We start from the raw sequence: 21,774 nt of genomic DNA, 5'->3' as shown, positions 1-21,774 counted from the left end.
TTGACAGAGATGGGTAGATCCATGGGGCTCATAGTGGATCAGCGTACTTGGTGCAGTCCAAGGAGAAACCCTGAATCAAAACGGACAGACAGACAGACAAGACAGGATGGCAGCAGGAAATGACAGTGAGGTTGTTCTCTGACATCTGCATCTCATACATGCTCACACATGTGTACTCGCACACACTGTAACACATGTCACCTAACACGTGCTCACGCCTACGCGCGCGCACGCACGCACACACACACACACATATACTTAAGACAGTGGGAAGCAAAGGAAAATTTTATATCAGAATTAACACTTTTAAATAGGCAACTCAAAAAAAAAAAAAAAAACTAATAAACAAGAAACAAAAAACCAAAACCTGCAAACTAAGGCAGAGAGTGAGGCGGTTCAGAGGGTACGGGCACCTGCTGATGAACCAAGTTCAATCCCCAGAGCCCACTAAGTGGGTGCGAAGAAACACTTAAAGGTTCTCCTTACCTCCACACGCACATTATAACACGTGTGATATCTATCTCTCCTTCCCCCGTCACAATGCACATACACAGGAAAAATGTAAGAAGAAAGATTAGAAATATGAATGGCTAATAATTCTATGGGATGATGCTGAACTTCATTAATAATCAAATAACACAGTCCGTAGAAAGTTCTATGTTATATTTGAAGGATACATCTACACTGGAGATCAATCTAGAAGTACAACATTTTAAAATTTTTATTTGTGTGTGTGTATGTGTGTGTGTGTGTGTGCATGTGAGCACACACAAATGTGCCAGGAGTACTTGTGGGAGGCAAACAATAACCTTCAGAGTTAGTTCTCCCCTTCCTTCATGAGTCCTGGGGGTTGAACTCAGGGTGTCAGGCCCACACTGAGAGTGCTTTTTATCTACTGAGTCAGCTCACTCGATGATCCTGGAAATACACCTTTAAAAAATTGTTATTTAAGATTTACTTTTACTATTTTTTATTTATATGTATGGGTATGTGTCTGTGTATGCCACGTGAATACAGGTGTCTGTGGAAACAAGAAGAGGGTGCTGGAACCCCTAGAGTTGAAATAACAGGAAAAAGTCAGCCAGGGTGGGTTCTGGGACTAGAACTCAGGATTTCTGGAAGACAAGTGCTCTAAACCACTAACTTATCTCTCCAGCTCCAGTAACCTTTCAAAATAAGTTCAATGTCCATCTAAGGATCAAGTAAATAAACAGTGATGCTTCCAGATAATAGAGTATTTTGTAATCATTGAAAACCATGAGACTGTTAGTCACATTCAACAGAAAAAAAAAATCTTTGCAACAAATCCTGCTGGGACAACAGGATATTCACATGCTACAGTAGATAACTACTTCATGTCATGCACAAAATGAACTCAAAACAGACCAAAGAACTAAATACAGGGGCTGGAGAGACGGCTCAGATCTGAACACTGGCTGCTCTTCTGGATGCTGTAGGTTCAAGTCCCAGCTTTTACATGGCAGCTAGTTGACAGCCATCTGTAACTCTAGTCCAGTGTGATCTTATGTGCTCTTCTGGCTTCTATAGGCACTGCAACTACATGGTACACATACAAGTGGCAATATACTGTTTTTTAAAGATCAATGAGTTAACTATATGTCACTAGAAGCGTAGCTCAGCAGTGACAGCTCACCTCCCATGTCTGAAGCCTTTTGATCCCAGAATCACAAAATAAATAACTAAATAGTACAACAAACAGTAAGTTTAAAAGAGCAAAAATGGGGAACACTGACTGCTCTTTCAGAGGTTCTGAGTTCAATTCCCAGCATCCTCATGGTGACTCACAACCATCTGTAATGGGATCTGATGCCCTCTTCTGGTGTGTCTGAAGACAGCTACAGTAAACTTACATAAAATAAATAAATAAATCTTTTTTAAAAATCCAGGAAAAGAAAAAGAGGAGGAAGAGGAGGAAGAAGAAAAGCCATAAGCAAAAAATCTTCTAGAGCAATGATTTCTGAGATATAACATATAAAGCATAACCATCCAAAATAAATCAGATATATAATAATAATAATAACAACTTGTTGTTTTAATGAAACTTATATATCTGAGCTGGGAGTTGGCTCAACAGGTACAGACACCACCAGGCTGAGGGGCTGAGTTCAATCCCTGACACCAATGTGGAAGGAAAGAAGTAAATTCCACACACTGTCCTTTACCCTCCACTTGCTCACTATGACACATGCCTGCCCCACCCAACACATAGTAAGTGTAAACCCTCTCGGTTAAAAATACTTTTGCAAAAGCACCTGGCATGCCGAAGGCCCTGGGTCCCACACACCACTCCACAAAAGGAAAAATAAATAAATAGAAAATTAATAGATGGGTAATGGAAAGAGGGGAGGAAATGTACTGAAGAACTTAGAAACTTCACACAGTGATAGCGGGAGAGAAGAATACTCCAGCTACTGTGAAAACCATCTGGCAGTTCCTCAAATGGTTAAATATAGAATGACCACATGACCCAGCAATTCTACTCCTAGTCACCTACCCAAGAGAAAGATACAAATCCACACACAGATGTGTGCAAATGTTAACAGACCATAGTCATAATAATCCAAACATTCACCAGCTAATAAACACACATGTATATAAATGGTGCTTTATCTATTCAATGAAATATTCTTCCGTGGTGGCATGTCCGCAAACTCAGTACTCCAGAGGGGAAGGCAGGAGTATTATGAGTTCAAGGCCAGTCAGAGTTACGCTGTATGATCCTGTCACATTAAAAAAAAAAAAAAAAAAAAAAAAAAAAAAAAAAAAAAGAGGCTGTAGATAAAGGGAGATGGATAAAATACTGATATGTGGGAAAGAAGGAAGACTCAAGCAGGAGGTGTCCATTTAAATGAAATAGACAAAACAGAATCCTAAAAACAGACCAATCACAACAGCAGGCAACAGGGAACAAAACATTCTGAACTGATTGTGATGGATGTACAACTCTGTAAATATCCTAATCATATAGAAAAGATACAATTATTTATATACATACATACATATCTACAGGTTTTTTTTGTTTTTTTTTTTTTGTTTGTTTGTTTTGTTTTTCAAAACAGGGTTTCTTTCAAGTTTGGAGATCTGCCTGCCTCTGCCTCGCCAGTGCTGGGATGAAAGGTGTGCACCATGACCTGTGAAATGCATCCAAACACTAAGCACAGGGTCAACAGAATAAGGGTTGATAAGGAAAGCCAGTGTCTCCAGAGGTAACTGACTCCAGAGGTCAACTCGGTCAGAGAACTAGTGAGCACAGAAAGCTCTGTCTCCCTCTGTCCAGCTCCCTCCCCCTCCCACCTCACAAAGACAGCACCACAGCTACCTTACTACTTATCTAAGGTAGTAGAACTAACTCTATTGTGCCATACTTTTTTTTTTAAGTGTTTTCTTTTCCTTGGTTAAGAGATCGATCATAAGTCCTCTCAGAAGAGCCCCGAACAACTGCCAACCTTCACTCTTGCCAGCTGAGCCCTACTGCAGAGGATCCCTGTACAGTCACCGGCACTGTGTGCACAAACACCCTGCAAATGCAAGCTGGGGGTGGGGGGAGGCGGTGCTGGTGCCAGGGACGAAGATAACAGGGCTCAGAGTCCAGTGTGAAGAAGGACAGGAACACAGGAGAGGGTACCACCCACAGCAGTACCAGGTAGGCCACAGCCTTCAAAGGAGTTTGGGAGACCCCGGACAGGTCTCATCGTAGACATTCGGAGATAGCTCCCAGCCTGGTGTGGGTCTCTCGGGCAGATAGTTCGTGCAGATTCCCAACCCCCCAATCCTTACCCACTCACTCCTGTCTCGATTCTTATGCCTTCTGCCCTGATGACCTGGCAGTGTGGCCAGCACTCTGCCAAGTGCTACCCTGCCACCCACGCTGCCTGTTACTGTATGGTTCCCATAATTGACAGGGTAGCCTCGAAGGGGCTGTTCTTGTCAACCCTAAACTGTGCTCTGACTCATACTTAGAGGTGAAGGAAGACTCAAGCTTTCTCTTCTTTACCAAGCATCCTCATCTCTCTATACTTAAAGTGTCCCCTCTCCCTCAAAACTGTCACTGCCCTCCTCATAGCCACAGCTCCTGTAGCACAGTAGCGTGGTGCAGCTCTGGGGGCCTTCACAAACCAGGATCGGCCTCCATCTGTTTAGGCATACAGAGCTCTCTAGCCACGAGCCCCACTGGTTGTTACCTCTGCAGGAGTCTCCATGGATAGAAGACAGGGTAGATTGGGAAGACAGAGGGACTCAAATGGACAGGAAGTTTAGAAAGTTTAGAAAAAGCATTGCCCTGTGGGAATGGCTGGGGATTTCCAAAGAAGAGCAGCCAGGAATGACTCTAGGGAAGAGGCCTGGGAGGTGGTAAATGGGAATGAAGGTCAACGGGATGAGAGTCAAAAGGTAAAGGTAGCATCTCTTTAAAGGCTAGGACCCTTCCTCACTTCAGGCACTCAAGTTGAAACATCCTAGTGCAGGCGAGCTTCCCTATCTTCAGAGAATTGGCCAATGATAAGCTGGGACTAGAAGGGAGGCATAACCACCCAGCAGGGAGCACACCTTTGCAATCCAGGGGCCCTCAGCAGCCCGATGGGACCACCACGGTCCAGTCTCAATAATACTAGGGTCAGGCCTCAAAAGGCAGCAGGATGCTCAGAATGCTGCTCCTCTGGGCTATTCTTTCCCCTGGTCTATAGCTCCAGTCCTCAGCTACCTCCCGTATGGACTCAGAGTCAAGGAGACTCTGGTGCTCTGGCGTGCCCCAGAAGCATCTTGATCCTTGCTCACTGCTCCGGGGGAGCCCCCAGCACCTGCTATCCTGCCTAGCAACTCAGCTACTTTGAGGCTGGTGAGACACACATGTACAGGCAGCTGCACTATCACATGACAATCCCACTTCAGGCAGCACTCCTGTACCCACTGTCCTCTCACCAGCCTCCAGTGCCACCCATGCCAGAAGACAGACAAGGGCCAATATATGCCCATAATGGGCCTAACATAAACCTCTGTGTCCAGGGGAACTAGGCTAGGAGAGGACAGAGCTGGGCCCGAAGAACCTCCAGGGACCTGTCAGTATACTCCTGGATGAGCAGGAAACCCCCCACCTCAGAAAGAAGAGGCCATCATAGCTTTAGCATGATACTTAGACAAGGCTCTGGCGATGGACCATATAAGCCCAGCAAACCAACCAGACAAGGAAGGCTCAAAGGGTGCCACTATATATAGTCAATACTGGTCTACACAGTACTGCCCTGGGGCTGGCCAGCAGGGCTGTGGCCCAAGGAGACATAGTCCCTTGCCCTGCCTTGTCTATTTCCAGATAGACCCAGAGGAGTGAACATCAGCCCAGCCTTCCCAATGGTTCTCTAGGGGCACAGTGGTCAGACTCAAGAGCCCACGGTCCCAGGAGCATCACTGTCTGATCCTCATGAGCAAATAAGTCAGCTACAGAACTCGCAGACTCCCACACAGTACAGCCACTGTGCCCCCAGCACTGTGAGGCATACCCTGCTTGGGCACAGTTAGGGTGTGGGGTGGAGTAGCATCTAGGCTCCAGGCAAAGCCATAGCAGGACTGCTCTCCCTGAGCTGCCCTTGGGGGCAGAGCCAGCAAAACCAGCCATGTGAAGCTGGAACCTGTTTTGTTGGGCTCTGCCTGGGGCCTTCGTATCAACCCTCCTTAGTGGCACATACCCAGACCTCTAAGTCTCTGAAAGTTGGGAGGTACAGTTGGACTCATGCCTACTTAGAGCTTACAGACCCCAACCCAGAGCCAAGCACTTGGGCCTTGAGTGGCTGACAGCGTCCAGAACCTGGACAGGTCCAAGGCTCCAGGAGGGCATGGAGCAGGTTAAGTTGCCAAAGCCACAGACTGGGCTGGACAGGCACTCTGAAGTTCCTCTAGACAAGAAAGGGGCTATTTCCAGGGGACAAAGTCAGGGTGCAATGGAATTCCTTGCCCCGGGAGGGTGTGGCCCAGTCCTGACTAGTTTGGGGAGGTGAGGAGAGGCAGCAGCTATGCCATTCACTGCCAGGCAGTAGCAACCACCCCCACCCCACACAGGCAGTTGTCCCAGAGAAGAGGCAGGAGATGGCTTAGCCTTGACCCACGTGTCTGCTGGGTAAAGACACCGGACACTGGTCTAGACTGAAGACACTGAAAAGTCCTGCTTTATACACACACCCGCCCCCACCAGGGCCCACCCCAGCCACCCGTTCCTCGAGATGTCCTATTAAGGTCATAGACGCGGGGGCTCAGTGGAGCGCATCCATCCCTTCCCTGGGCCCCAAGGCTGCAGGGGGCGAGCGAAGTTGGGAAGACTTGCGGCGAATGACTGGGCTCTGTTGGGACAACGGTCGGGGACAGCAGCTGGGGACACGGCCGGCTGTCAGGCTGGCTAACCTGGAGGGGCCCCGCGCGCCCGAGAGGGCAGACAGGGGCCAGAGGCTCCGTACCTTTGTACTTCTCCCGCACCTCCTCGTAGGCCTGGATGAAGTCCTGTTCGTCGGGTGGTGGGCCAGACGTCAGCAGATGGGCCATGCTGGCGGGAGCAGAACTCAACGGGCCGCCGCGCAAGGCCAGCCCTGGCGGCCGCTCTGCCCCCGCCGCCTCCGCGCGCACGGCTTAAAGAGGCCTCCCCCGCCCCGCCCCGCCCCGCACCCAGGATGCCCCACGGGCGGGGCGGGGCCGGGCCGGCCAGCAGCCGACCTGCCCGGTAGCCGTATCCGCTGCCTGGAGCCCCTTTGCGGGAATCTGAGCCTTGATTCCCACACACATCCAGTTGCAAACACTTCCTTGCCTACTCGGGAAACCAGAAGCGGCTGACAGAACTCGGTCTAAGGTGGCCACACAGCCAGCAGCGGCTTCTCCAACTCCCCCACACACCCCAGAGTTACTTCACCTGGCCACCTGAGTGACAGACCCTTCCTGCCTGGCTCCCTCCCTCCTTTCGCCGTTACTAAGGAACTTTCCCTCCATCGGAACAGTGGACATTTAGTTGGCATCGCAGAAATATAAGAAGCCCTTGGAACACAGGAAAAAGCCGCGCATAAAAGAGACGGACTACACAATTTACAAAAGAGAATACCTTAGTAATCTTAAAAAAAAAAAAAAAAAAAAAAAAAAGTCCTTTCTACCCATCCGTCAAACACAGACCGGTCTTCCAGCATTGTCACGCCTTCCTTTCCAGAATGACACTGCCCTGTTCCTGGAAATCTTAAACACCGTATGAACCACAAGCAGAAGCTCTGAGTCTAGAAACCAGTTCTCAGAAAATCAGCAGAGAGCACAGAAGCTACACAGCATGTCGGCCTTCTAAGGCATGAAGGACACAGAAACCAGTAAAAACGTCTTCTGGGGTACCCTGTCTCTACCCTCACCCCTGTCTTTAAAGGTCTGAAGTAGTGAAGGGTACCCCAAAATCCAAGTGGGAAAATAACCCCTTTTATAAGATCATCATTGTGTGTGTATGTGTGAGTGTGTGTGTTTGTGCGCATGTGCACTCAGATCAGAAATAGTCCTAGAGGCAGGGTGGGAAGCATGTCTTTTATCTGTTCCCTCCCATCTCCACCAGCTGCTGCCAAAGTCCCTGGATGTTGTACCACCTCCACGCTCAGGACCTGGCCTTTCAGCTCTCAAGTCTACCCTAACCACCTCCTGCATTTCAAATGCTTCATCATCTCCTAGGGGCCCTTGTTGGTGGAATGGAGTAAATTCTTCCTTTCCCAGGACATCCCACCCAGTGGCCTCCAGCCTTAGTTGACCCACTTCTCAAAGGAACAGGCTGCCCTCCAGCTAGCTAGCTACCTTCCAACTGCCTACTGCCTCCCATGGTGCTTTTCGCCTCAGTCTTTCCCATACTCAGACTGGCAGGTCCTGAAAGGACACAGCTGGACTCTGGCTCATGGAGGTTCTAGGGCTCTCACGGATAAAACATCTTCTCCTTTCCAGGTGGCGATGTGCTCCCACCCTGAGATGGCTGCCAAGATTGGAGAAGCAGTCTGACCTCAACAGACCAAGAAATTATCGCAACTGAAGATCGGCATCTGGACCCGTTTCCAGGAGACCACTGCTGAGCTGTTGCAGCAGGAAGCCAGACGTCAGCCCTTATAAAAGACCTCCAACCTCCTGCAGCTACCAAGGTGGAGCCAGCAGGTGGAGCTGTGCTAACCTGAACTCACCAGTTCAGAATGAGCCCTGCTTCATAGCTGATCGCCCCTGGTCTCTCATCCAGTTCAACGCCTGAACACAGTGCATAGAAGGTGTTTAGCACCTGTGCCGATGAGGCAAGCTAACTAGACGCTTCCCCGTTACCTGCAATGCGGATGACCGCCCGCTCTGCAGGATCCAAGACGCTCCCATTGCCCACTGGACCACCTCCACTTCGCCGGCTTCTCTGTGTTTTCCCAAGGTTCCAGGGCAGTGTGTCCCCGGGGCTGGGTGAACCACTGCTTCCATTGGAACTGCCTTCAGCCACTGCCGCTGGCCGTACCTCGGAGTCCTCCCCTGACATGGTTTCCTGGAGGGAAAGTAAGAAGGATTCACACCCTCACCTGTGGAAGAAGGTGACACATTGACCCACCACCTTCTTAACCTGAACACTGATGCCAAACTCCTATCTTGCCTACACACCCCCTGATGCTCATCCCAGACTTCACGATCTCGTTCCCATTCCTATCTATCCTCACCTCCTCCAGTGCATACACGGACCATCATCGTTCCTGTCTCTTAGTTACCCAAACGCTAACTGTCCCCGCCCCAATCCTCAGCACAGGACACTGACTCCACCCTCCATCTGTCAAACCGGAGAAGAGGGCACTGCTTTCAAGTACACATTGATAGGACCCTGTCACTAGGGCTAGAGCTTCCATTCCCTGCATTTCAGTCTTGGACTCCCTCTCCTCTGATCCTCCAATAGGCTGGCAATGGGACCATCAACAAACACGGCTTTTGTCCCTATTGTCCTACTCTTCAAAACAAGACCCTCAACCCCAGTCCCGGGTCACTGCATCTACCTTCAGGCTTAGCCTGTAGGACTCCCCATCACTCTACCCTACCTCTAGCCTACACAGTCCCACCTAGGTCCCTGCGATCTCTGCAGCAAAGGCCTATAAATAGCTGGAGCCGCAGCGGCGTGGGTTGCGGGAACTCGGATGCAGCAAGGCCCGGGGGAGCCCGGCAGCCGCTCTAGCAACCCACCAGCTTACTGCGTGCAGCCAAAGCGCACGCATCCCCACGCCTGCACACGCCCCAGCTCTCTGCCCCAAGAGCACTGTCGTGCGAAGAGGTGAATGGGGCTCTGTCTCAGCGGGGGTGGCATAGAGTGGGGGCACAATGTGGGCTCTGTGCCTCGCCCTCAGGCCAAGGGCTGGGAAAGAGTCAACGGTCCTCAAGCTGGTGTCTCTCTCGACCCCACTCCACCGCAGGGCCCTTCAGTGGCTGTCTGTTCCAGCCCCCCAACTGAGCTTGCCTTCACCGCGGCGTTTTCTGCCCACACACAAGCACCTCCCGTCCAGTTCCGCAATTTCCTGATCCCAGGGAGGTGTTGATCTCTGCATAGAGCAAGAGGAGCTGCGAAGCAGCACCTAGTTCCGGGTGGTCTGAGGCCATTCGCCCCTACCCGCCTTTCCCCCCCATCCCCAACTCCCAACACATCAGGAGCCTCTCCATACCCTCCCAGTTCTACGCTCCTGGTGGTTCCGCTTTCCTCCTCTCAGCCGCTGCAGCCAGGCTCCTGGGGCCCAGGAGAACCGCGGAGGCAGAGCAGGCGGGGCTAACCAGAGCCCCGCCCCGGTCCTACTAAGAGCTGCGCTGCCCCGGCACCTCCGAAAGCAAGCAAACGATTCACGCGTGACCCGGCTACCTGCCAAGCGTCCTAGACCGGGAGGTTGCAAAACCGGAGCCGAAGATACGACTAGACCAGGCGGCACTCACCGAGTGCGTGCACCTTGGTGGGCGGTGCGTGAGGAGACTGAAATGCTGCTGGCGATCCTGAGGTTGTAGGCGTGCACCGCGTCCAGACGCCTGGATCCACCGCCCACTGCCGCCCCCAACCCTCCGTGAACAGCTGACCTGGTTCCTAGCCACGTGGGTAGCCCCCACTCCCCAAACAGGTCAGATTCCAAGTTTCAGACAGTCCTTCTATCTAACTGGTTTCAAGTACAGGTTTATTCAAAGACAGAGCCCCGCTAGGGCGCGGTCCAACCAAGACGGGTGTGCCTAGCGGTGCACCCTCCTGCCGTGTTTTGCTGACCCCTGGCGGTCGAGCAGGCCAAGGAACCGATTAGGTCTGGCCTTCCCCAGTCCAGTCATCCTGGCTTTCCAACCAGACGGAGAAGCGCTCCAGTGGGCAGCTCCGACGCTCAAGGATTTTGTAGAGCAGGGAATCAGAAGCTGGCCTCTTAGGTCAAATGTCCAGGAAAGAAATCCAAGAGACCAAGAGAGTTATCAGGGGGTACCCGGGAGTATGTTCTTGCAGGTGATTAAATGAGTGGGGAGAGCTTGGGTGTCGTGAAAGATGACAAAGATTTTGGGCTGGTGAAGGCAGTCCACGGCGCTGTCGTAGCGAAGCACCTGACCGGAGGCCTTCAATGGAGGCGCCTTCAGACCTTGGGAACCCTGTCCATAGTCACCGGTCAGCACCTGTGCCACAAACACTGCCTTGTGGCCTTCTGCGTTGGGAGGCGAGTAGCGATCCAGTACCGACAGAGAGGCACGCTTGGCGAAGTACACGCCCTGTCCGTAGAGTGTGCCTATAGAACAGGACAGGTGAGTCACCAAGGTGAGAGTTATCAGGGTTAGCATGGCCCGTGTCCCTGCCCTGCACAGGCCTTACCGTTTCGGCCACAGAAACTGCGGTTGAAACCGTGTGCGCAGATGTCCAGCACCGCAGACTCCGAAGTGCCATGGTAGAGAACCTGCTCCACCGGGTGTTGCTGGCAGCATTGCATCAAGCGCTCCCGATGCAGCTGGTACTGTTGTTGCAGCAGTGGGTGTGACACGCGTTCTACCTGCCAAGTGCATGGTAGTTGGGGTGAAGCTAATTGAAATCCATCCCTACACTGGCCAGAGAGAGCTGAACTCAGCAGTCGGATGGAAAGGAAGAATTTAGGATTTGAGTGAAAACTTGAAAGCCACTGTCCAGAGGAATACATCAACTGCCTCCATGGGACAAGTGACCCTGGAGGGCTAGCCAGACTCCTCCAGAGATGTCTGACTCCTCCGGGGAGCCCTGCAGGTGGGCGGACCCCACTCCACTCACCTAAACTTGGGACCAAGAATCAGTCTTCGGCAGTAAAAAGCCAAGCCAGGAGCCCATGCTGCCTCTCGGCACTGGAAGGCTCAGCAGAGAAGACTTCAGCCCACCAACTTCTGCTCCAGAAGGAACAAGCTCAGAACTTTAAAGAATCGCTAACTGGGCTTTTAGGAGGAGACGGACGAATACCAACCACATCCACAAAACAAAACTACCGGCTATGGGAAAGTCTGGCCATCAGAAACGGGACACTTAGGATGAGACCTCAAGGCTGGAGATGCAGTGCAGAAGGCAGAGTGCTTGCCGAGCAAGTGAGATGGAGCCCCAGGATAGAAAACGGAAAGGGAAAAGCCAGGTGCTGCTGCACACCTTTAACCTCAGCAGAGGCAGGCAGATCTCTGAGTCTGAGGCCAGCCTGGTCTACAGAGAGTTCCAGGACAGCCAGGGCTACACAGAGAAACCCTGTCTCAAAAACCAAAAGATGGATGGATGGATGGATGGGTGGGTGGGTGGATGGATGGATGGGTGGGTGGTTGAGTGGGTGGGTGGATAGATGGGTGGGTGGGTGGGTGGATGGATGAGTGGATGGGAAAAAGGAAGAGGGGGGAAGAGGAGGAAGAAGACGAGAAGAAGAAATAGCAGAGAAAGAAAGGATTGCTGTGCTAATTCTGTGCATGGGCTAGATAATGGAATGGCTAAAGCTACAGAATCGACTGCAGGATACTCTAGATGGATCTAAGAAACCAATGCTGAGAACAGAGCCAAAGGACGAGAGTCAGCAATCATGAGAGGACAGGCAAGAACATGAAGCAGAGGAAGGTCTAAGTTCTGCTCCGTAAGAAGGTGGTACACCTGGGAACAAAGTGGATGGTGTGTCCCTGAGCTGGAGGCCATCTCAACAGATGGAGAGAAACATGTCATGCCAAGGACATTGGGAAAGACATGCCCCTGGCACTTAACAGAAAACCAAAGCTTTTGAAATGAAAATGAAAACAAAAAACAACAAAAAAAAAAAAAAAAAAAAAAAAAAAAAAAAAAAAAAAAACCCTTTTCAAGTAAACACATGCACAGCAAGGTCAGTATGCAAGTACAAACGGGGAGAAATTCCACCCTGGGTTTCTCAATGCCAAGTATAAAGTATCAAGCTTGGGACTGAATAGATGGCTCAGCAGTTAGTTAGGACTGCATGTTGCTCTTGCAGGACCCAAGTTTGACTCCTGGCACCTATGTCAGGAGACTCACAGCTATCTGTAATTCCAGTTCCAGAGGAAACAGAGGCCTCCAAGGCCAACTGCATTCACGTGCACTTAGTCCTCTATCCGACCCATCCATGAGTGCCCCCACCACACAACACAATTTTTTAATCTTAAAAAAAATAATGTTCTGACTTTCCAAGAAGTGGAGGGGGGCAGGAAAGGAAAGGCCACTGCCGCACAAGCCTAGAACCCGAATTCAGACCCCAGAACCCACCCACACAAAGACGGGAGAAGAGCAATGTCTTCATAAATCTGAAAAAAAAATACATATTTCGAATCTAAATACTATACCTCAGCCAAGATAATAAAGCAAATAAAAACATATTACAGAACAAAAGACCACGAAAATTTTACATTTATATCAAGTTAGAGCTAGGTGTAGTGTGGGTCACGCCTTTAATTCCAGTACTCCAAAGGCAGAGGAGGCCGAATTTCTGTGGATTCAAGGCCAGCCTGGTTTTACACAGTGAGTTCCAGGGAAGCCAGAGCTACAACAGTGGGACCCTGTCTCAGCAAAATAAAATAAAATTAGAGTTGTGAAACAATCCTCTAGTTTTAAAAGGCTATGTGCATACTTTTTGGTTTCTGAGACACAGTCTTGCTCTATATTCCAGACTAGCCCTTATTGTGTAAACCAGCCTCAAACTTTCCGATATCCCCCAGCCTCAACCTCGAAAGTGCCTGGATGATAAGTATTTACCAGTACACCCAGTTGTTACCGTAACTTGAAACTCAGAGATGCTCACTACCCACTCACGGACACGCCTATGCGGCAGCAGAGTCTACACATCAGAGTGGCCAGAGGTCAGCTTGCCCGGAAGCCAAGCATAACTCAGGAGAAACAAGGAAAGTTAAAAACATTACAGAAGAAGACACTAAATCCCTAAACATTCTTTCACCCAATGTTGTTTATTATTTTATTTTGCTTTCTGAGACACGGTCTCACGTATCTCAGGCTGGCCTTGATCTCAGTATGTAGCTGAGGATGACCTCATCCTTCTGCCCCTCACTGAGGGATTCCGTACCATCATGCCCCTCTGTTCACTGCTGGGAATTGAACCCAGGGCTTTGTCAAGGCTAGGAAGCCCTGGATCCGCTGAGATACACTCTCAGTCTACCACACCGGGTTGTAAGGTGGTTTTTTGTTTTGTTTTGTTGTATGTGTTTGTTTTGTTTTTCCCTCTTTAAGATTTTTTTTGTTTGTTTGTTTAAAAAAAAAGCTAGAGAGATGGCTCAGTGGTTAACAGCACTGACTGCTCTTTCAGAGGTCTTGAGTTCAAATCCCAGCACCCACATGGTGGCTCACAACCATCTGTGATGGGATCTGATGCCCTCTTCTGGTGTGTCTGAAGACAGCTACGATGGACTTATATATAATAAACAAACAAACAAACAAACAAATAAATCTTTTTTAAAAATATTTTTTTGTTGTTTTAATTTTGTATGTGTGTATGTGTAGGTTCAGGCAGAGGCCGAAGAAGGACATCAGCAGTCTCCTGGAGGTGAAGTGACAGGCAGTTGTGAGCTGCCTAACAGCATGGCAGGTACTGGGAACCAAACTCTATTGCTCTAAAAGTAAAACAAGCTCTCTTAACCACTGAGTCATCCCTCCTGGCTCTGCCCAGCTTTTTCTTTGTTTGTTGTTCTGGTTTACTTTTAAAAGACTTTTTTTTTTAATTTTCTTAGGGGCTGGAGAGGTGGCTCTGTAGTCAAAAAGCACTTGCTCACTTTTTAAAGGACATGGGTTCAAATCCCAGGACCCATATGATGCTCTCTTCAGACATCCTTGGATATCAGGCACACACATGGTGCACGGACATATGTGCAAGCAAAACATTCATACATATAACATACGATAAATAAAAATGAAAAATAATATACGATAAGAATAGATTTTGTTACTGTCTGTGAGTGTTTTGCCTGCACATTTTTTTGTACACCACACACATGTCCGAAGCAAGCAGAGTTCAGTCACTGGGCTCCCTGGATTTACAGATGCTTGGGAACTGTCATGTGATCGCTGAGAACAGAACCAAGGTCTTCTGCAAGAGTAACAAATGGTCTTGGCCTCTGAGCTGTCTCTCCAGTTCCTACAACTTTGATTGCTTCTTTACTTTGCTTTGTTTTCTTGTCTTTGAGACAGGGTTTCTCTGTGTAGCCTTGGCTGTCCTGGAACTTGCTCTGTAGACCAGGTTGGCCTTAAACTCAGAGATCCTCCCACCTCTGCCTCGAACTGCTGGGATTAAAGGCAAGTGCTTCCACCGCTCAGCAAGCTCCCACAGTTTTACCAAATACAGTCACATTTACTTGGTTGTGATGAAAGGGTAGGTATTTTTTTCTTTATCCTATCAACATAGAGCCAAAACATAGAGACTATAAAGTAAAGTTGGTTTATGCACCTTAACTAGATAGTATATACATTGTAAATGTCCAAATTATGAGATGGTAGGAGAAAGAAATGATAAAAAAGAAAAAAGTTCTACTCCTCTGTGTACATCTAGACAAGCAAAAAAAAAAAAAAAAGCCAATTCGCCATCTTAAATGATAGATATGCTTCCTGTAAGATTCAAGTAAACGAATATTCCTAACAAAACCATCAGGCTGTGAACAGAGGGATGGCAGCCAATGTGGCAGTGACGCTGATGGTCGTAGGTAACAGCTGTTGTTGGGGCCCACTGGTGACCTTCCTGACCTTCAGGAAAGACCTGAAGTCCTGCATTTCCAGCCATCTCTGTGACTGAGGCTGTTAGTGTCACCAACAACTTTTAGCATCAAGAGTGGAGAGCACCTTGCTCAGTCTTACCAAACAGTGACAACTCCCCTGTCCTTTCTGCCAGTTTATGGCCATCCCTCTTTGGCCTCATCTACGAGCGCGTTCAGTCTTCTGGGTGAAAAGGCTGTTGACCATCATGTTTTCTCTTCTAGCTTACTGCCCATCTCCTTAGCATCCTTTCAGGGATGTCTCTGTTGTCACTGTCTGCATGTTCTTTGTTCCCTTGTCACATGTAGCAGACTAGCCTGAAAGTCCCTCTCTTCTTCCCAGCCATTTATTTATTTATTTATCTATCTATCTATTTTTATTTTTATTTTTTGGAGACAGAATCTCACTATATAGCTCTGGCTGGACTGGAACTCACTATGTGGATCAGGCTAGCCTCAAACTGACAGATCCACCTGCCTCTTCCCTTCTTTTCTCAGCTGCCTGGGATGCTGGGGAGAGGAGGAGTCCTAAGGCTCCCCACTCCTGGTAGTAGCTTCTTTTTTGTCCTTGTCAAATTTAGCAAGAATACAGGAGTAGCCATTATAAATATGTGCAATACATATAGGTATGTATATTTTTCTCCCACTAACCTGTATCTCTAGCTACACACACACACACACACACACACACACACACACACCGGTATTATTTTATTTACTTGGAGAGAAGGTGGAGCTAGCCCTTTGCCAGAATGGGCCTCTGTTGGAGAGAGCCCCTCCCACCCCCATACACAGGAAGAGTAATCCTCACATTGGCCACCAGATGGTGTCAGCTGTGGCAAGTCAGTCCTACAGTCCCCAGTAGAGAGCCTCACTCAGGCAGGCCTGTCAGATCCCTAATCCCTATACCTTTCTGTCTATCTTCTTCAGATTCCAAATGTTCTCCAGGCAAAGAAGGGATACTTATCCATTGTATGGAGCAGAGGAACCCTGAGTGAGTGCAGTCCTGAATAAATGTGTGTTGTTGGCGTGAGTGAGCCAGGTCAAGGACCCCAGAACCTTGGCAAAGCCTTCTACCTATAAAGCTCAGAGGCGTGGCAAATGTCCAAATGTGGATGTTGATGGTGTGTGCAGAAAAATGTCTACCGTAGCTTTCTCCACTAGGATATTTACTGCCCAAAGACTGCTCCCAACAGAGATTTGCTAACCCTGCCTCCTTGACCCACGAATCATTGTTTATCTGTATATAGTAACCCTGCCTCCTTGTGCAGCTGCATGAAATAACCCCACCTCCTGGTCCACTCTATATAACAGACATTCAGCTTCTGAAGTGCTGCAGTTTCTCCATCTAAGAGCCCAGACCGCATCTCAGCATTCTGTGTAATCCTGTGTTTGACTTTTCTTCACTCCCTCTATGTCCCCAGTCATGTCCCAGAGCCAGGCATGGATTCGGCAATCCATTCTATCGGCTTTCAACACATCCACTTTAAGCAGCTTTTGGTCAACTGGCCCTAATATAAAGGGAAGTTCTGTACACAGGGCGGAAGGCCAGCAACACAGGACATGAACTCACTCGAACAATGCAGATCCTGCTGTGGGCAGCATCCAGGGTGTTATAAAAGGCCTGCACCACATCTCTGAACTCCTTGGAATTCTCTTCCAGGGCCTCCAGCTTGCCCAAGGGTTCTTTCAGCCCCTGCTGTGGTACTGACACACAAGAAGAAAAAACATCAGGGCCATGACTCAAACACTAGCCTAAAAGCCAACCCATTCCACCCTTTCCAAGTCCAAGGTACAGACTCACAGTTGTTTTTCGAGGCCTCCAAAGGAAAGGTCAAATTCTGGTCCCAGGGGCCAACAAGCAGAGCAGCTAAGTGGCGAGCTGCACGGGCAGGCTGGACCCCAAAGCCACGGAGGACTACATGGTCACCGTGGAGGGTAACACTCACATCATAACACCTCTCCAGACGAGCCCCAAGCTCTGAGGGCAGCACACTCCCTTGGAGACTCACAGTCTCCTCCCGAAGGTGTGCCTCCAAGGCATTTAATAATGCCTGGTCCAATTCATCCATATCCTGCTCAAAGGATATGTGTACCACCAGCTGGGCCCTTCCGCCAGTGTCCTCACCCAGGGGCTCTTCAACTTCTAACAGGGAGAGGGCCATGGCTTGCCTTAGTGCATTAGCCTCCTGCTGATCAGCTACCTGGCTTTGAGACTCCAAGGACCGGTGGATAGCCAATTGCATTGTGGCTTCTTCCTCTAATTGCCCAGGTGCCCCAGTGCTAAGAGCTACAGGCTCCTCCCCAGCCTCAAGTGTGGGGATTTCCTCCTGCTGCTCTAGAACAGTCTCTTCTGGCTCTCCAGGTTTCTCCTTCTCCATCTCCAGAGGCACCCTGTCCTCCTCATGTAGGCCCTCCAGGGTAGCCAGCATCTCTCGGATTTCTTCTAAAGGCAAAAAAAAGGATACTGGGTCAAGGGTTGGACCCAGCTAGGGGGCTGATGATAAACAATAGGGTGAATTGGACTAGATATAAGAAGATGGAGATCATACTTGTGGGTACAAGGAGGTCACTGAACAAGTGACAGAGCACAGCAGGAAGGGCATTGCCAAGAAAATACCACAGGACATACTAGGGAGCCCTACCCAGTCTCACGTTCTCCTGATCGATGCCTGTAAGGTGGCTGTGGAAGAGTTGGAGGGCCTCAGTGGGATCTGTCTGTGGGAAGAGGATATCAGGGTCACGGTAGATTGTCCTGAAGTTGTTTGTATTTTAATGTTAATTTCACTTCCCCAAGAAGGGCAGCCTAGTCATATGACTCCAGCTGAACCTTCCTATTTTAATTAGTAAAATAAAGGAAAGCCAGTGACTGGGTGGGGCCAGGAAGGTAGAGAGGGCTGAGAGCTCTGAGGAGGTCAGAGGCCAAAGGTTAGAGATCGTGGCAACACAGAGCTTCCCAAGGACCAGCTGGACCCAGGTGGGATTTATTGGTGTTAAAAAGCTATGAACATTAAGGATTTTATAGGTCTAATATAGAAGGGCAGTTTGTATCTTTGTCTGTTGATATTGTTGTGTAGAGGATTTGTAGATTGAAAGTTGAAAATATAAACCTGTGTGAAAAGCTGTAGAGTTGTGTTTGTGTGGGATTTTGGGGTACAGAAAGACCTGGGGACAGAGGTGGAGAACAGGCGGTAGTAACCCGCCAAGGGAAGGGAGTTGCATGGACGAGTTGAGCCATGTTGGCAGTTCAGACTGGGCTTCAGAGGTGCGTGGAGCTCCGTACCAGGGTCGGATCTCAGGGCCGGTAAAGAGATAAACCGTTCATTATTTCTTAATATTTACTGCAACAGGGTCACAGCAGAGGAGGAGGCATCTAGGTCTGGCATGTGAGACAAAGGACAAAGGCAGAACTCCATCCTACCCTTTCAGGGTCTATGTCCAGGGTGGCGCTGGCCAGATGTTCTGTCCCGAAGACGCACTGGAACTGAGCCTCCAGTCTGTGAAGAAGGTGCCGCCCCTCCACCCCCAGCAGGAACCTTGCGCTGCCTGGATACTTCATGTTCAGCATGTGACAGCTAATGCTTCCCAGAAGACTCTGCAGCAACTCTTGGGCTGCCTGGCAGGGGCCCCTGGCTCCGCAAAGCTACGGGACCATAAGGAGGACAGTTTATGGGTTCAGAGCACAGGAAAGGTACCTGGACCCCAGTAAGAGAAGAGGCAAAGTTGCGGGGATCCTGAGGGTCACTCACCCGAAAGCCAGTCACATCTACTCCTTCAAGTGGGAAAAGGGCAACATCTTCCAGGCTGGAAAGAAGGTCCTCATAATAAAGCTGCAGGAAACGCATGGCCCCTGGTTCCACTGACATCACCATTTCCACCGGGCCCTCTTGCTTCTGCATCTCCTCATACTCAGGGCTCTCCAGCCCTGTCTCTACAGACTCCCTGGCCATCCCCACTAGGCCCATTAACCCCTCCTGCCCGGGTGAGCCAATAGCAATTTCCCCCAGGCCCTCCTGCTCCTGAACACCCACTGAGTCTGAGGCCATAGGTTCTACTTGCTCTGGGAGCTCTGTAAAGCTTTCGCCTAGATCCACTGAGCTTGCAGACCCCATAATCCCCTGGCTTATGGAACCAGCCTGCTCTGGAGTTCCCATAGTTCCTAGATTTATAGGTTCCTCTTGCTCCAGAGACCTCACAGATCCGGAATCAGTAGGCATGGCTTGTCCTGGAGTTCCTACCGGACCTGCCCTTAGAAGGGTTCCTAAGTGCCCTGGTTCCTCCTCAGAGCTCACTGTCATTGTCAGAGCCTGTGCCAGCCCTCTAGCTTCTGGAAGAGCATGCTCAGTGACTCCAGATTCTTGCATAGCTGAATGATCCCCTTCAGTGATGCCCTCAGCAAGCGCCTCTGGCTCTAAGACATCATAGTGGGGAACAAGGCTCAACTCAGAGCCCTGTAGCCAGTGTTTCTGCTTCAGCACCCGTTCAGCCACTGGAGGATAAGAGAAAACAGAAAGCACACTGAGTTTCTGGCACAGAGGAAGGGTCCTCCTAGTTTCAGGTGCCACTTACCCTGCCATTGCTGAAAGAAGATAACAGTGCCCAGTTGTCCAGGCAGGCTTCGCAGACCCTCCAAGGGTCCCCCACCACTGCGACGCTCATTTTCCAGGTAGAGCTCCAGCAACAACAGGTCCACAGGGGCGGCGCTGTCCACCACACGTACTGCTTGGGTCTGGGGCACCCAGGCCAAGGACACAGTAGCTCCATTCAGGGGCAGATTCCGGGCCTGTTCCACCAGGGCGCAGACCTCTGTGGGCAGTATATGAACTCAGACACCCTCCTTAACTAGAAGCTATGCCCCTAATCCTAGCTCTCACGTGCTTCTTACCTGCCTCAGAAAGGGGCGTGGATAACTGGACCAGGGCACAGTCCTGCCGAGGACTGGCCAGGGCATGGCAAGTCTGCCCCGGGTGCCCTGCAGCAAACAGCAGGGCTTGAACATGTTGCTCCAGACTCAGAGGCGAAGTGCCCGGTGGCAGTTGTTGGAGAAGCACTCGATCAGGGGCACGTGGTGGGGCTGGCCTCAGGCTCAGTGGGACATTATGCAGTCGATGTTCTGGCTGGGCTAAGACCCTCTTTGCATCTGTGAGCAGAGGTGAGGTGTCAGAGATGGCAAAGCTTCAGGGCACCTAGGCAACCTCTTGAGTCAACCTCCTTACCTGCGGGATCTTGAAAGATGAGGATCCCCCCAGAGCCAAGTCTCTGCCAGCTCAATAGAGGTCCTCCGCCAGAGCGACGGCGGTTTTCAAAGTAGAGAGTAAGCAGTTCATCTGGTATTTCAGGGGGCAGTCCCCAGAGCTCCAAAGCCGCCCCAGCCTCCACCTCTGCCATCAGAATACTGGGGTGCAACACATGGGAGGGGAAGAGGTCTGTTGTACCTATTCAGTCCTCTCCTTCCTCCAAGCTGCTGCCTAACACCCCCATATGTACACTCACCCCTGCTGTAAGGCCCAGACCAGGCAGAAGGCCTGAGGTAGGAAACCAAAAGTGAAACTGTCTGAGGAAAGGGAAGAGGGTGGAGCTAAGCCAGAGGCTGTAAGTAGTTCAGGAGCTTCTCTCTGGCTTCAGCCAGAACCATCAGTCCTCAAGGACCTTTCTGCCAGCCCACCCACTAGCCTCTGACTAGCAGGGTGGACCAAGTTTTCTCCTAGACTTTCTCTTCTTTCTTGGTTTCTCTTTGTGGCTAACCACCCTCCCTATGGGATGCTTGAGATACTATCACACTGCCAGTCCCCCACCCCTACCTCAAAAATCTCTAGGCTTCTGGGCCCTGGGTCCTAGACTTGAGCAGCGCTGATCTGGTAGGCTGGCCCCTGGCTGTGGCTGGCTCTTAGAAACCTTCAAACCCAGAGGATAACCAACTGTGCTTCTAAGTGTTGAGGGGGGAGCAGTTTCACCCTTTGCCCCCCAAAATCTCATACCCAGAAACAAGTTTAAAAAAAAAAAAAAAAAGCCAAACTGAGTTCTGATCCCTGGGTCTCATATAATGGAGAAGAGAAATTGTCTGTCTTCCACATGTGCATGTGTACCACAGCAGGTGCATGCAGAAACAAACAGACGTGACTATTTCAAAGTATAAAGCTCAGATCACAACACAGCTTCTTTCTTGTGATTTCCTCCAGCCCTCGTCTGCCTACTCCTTCTTTCTTTACTCCTTGCTCATCACCATTGCCCCAGATGTAGCCACTATGCTGACATGCCTTTCTGCCGCTAATCCTTACACAGAAGGAGAGCTGGAGTCACAGACAGGGCCAGGCCTCACTGATGTGTTTATAAAAAGATAAAAGGGGTGGGGTGATATGTTTGTGAATGTAATAGTGAATCAGGCACACCTGGATGTTGCCAGGTAACTGTGGGATGGAGTTTAGACAGAATGCTAAGACTCACACCTAAGCTTTGCCTTTATTATTATTATTATTATTATCATTATTATTATTGATGCCGGGAATCACTCTGTAACCCAGACTGTCTGAAACTCACTATGCAGGCCGGACTGGTTTT

At 49.8% G+C, this 21,774-nt stretch overlaps 2 protein-coding genes across 6 annotated transcripts in view; both read right to left on the bottom strand.

The window, feature by feature from the left end:
- PLEC (plectin) overlaps nt 1–8,524 on the bottom strand; it is a gene marked incomplete at its 5' end in the record, with an annotated part of 57,440 nt that extends 48,916 nt beyond the window's left edge. For 3 of the 5 annotated variants that reach the window (XM_080939681.1, XM_080939683.1, XM_080939682.1), the window contains one exon: nt 8,320–8,524. In XM_080939681.1, coding sequence (XP_080795807.1) covers nt 8,320–8,518 — 199 coding nt within the window. Of the gene's footprint in view, nt 1–6,461; nt 6,590–8,319 lie in introns of those variants that run through there. The other 2 variants (XM_080939687.1, XM_080939688.1) reach the window with 1 other exon arrangement.
- Nucleotides 8,525–10,165: 1,641 nt separating this feature from the next.
- Nucleotides 10,166–20,692, bottom strand: PARP10 (poly(ADP-ribose) polymerase family member 10). The gene is made up of 10 exons (XM_080938966.1): nt 20,433–20,692; nt 20,102–20,356; nt 19,786–20,022; nt 18,966–19,705; nt 18,638–18,859; nt 17,862–17,934; nt 17,021–17,662; nt 16,790–16,923; nt 10,841–11,015; nt 10,166–10,757 (listed from the first exon to the last, which is right to left on the bottom strand). Exons 1-10 carry the CDS (start codon nt 20,602–20,604, stop codon nt 10,453–10,455), a joined length of 2,955 nt encoding a protein of 984 aa, XP_080795092.1. The 5' UTR covers nt 20,605–20,692; the 3' UTR covers nt 10,166–10,452.
- Nucleotides 20,693–21,774: the final 1,082 nt, after the last annotated feature.

The sequence above is a fragment of the Micromys minutus genome, assembly GCF_963924665.1.
Source record: "Micromys minutus genome assembly, chromosome: 27".
Classification (NCBI taxonomy): domain Eukaryota; kingdom Metazoa; phylum Chordata; class Mammalia; order Rodentia; family Muridae; genus Micromys; species Micromys minutus.
Note: the sequence above shows the minus strand (reverse complement) of the source record. Positions and strands in the feature narration are given on the sequence as shown.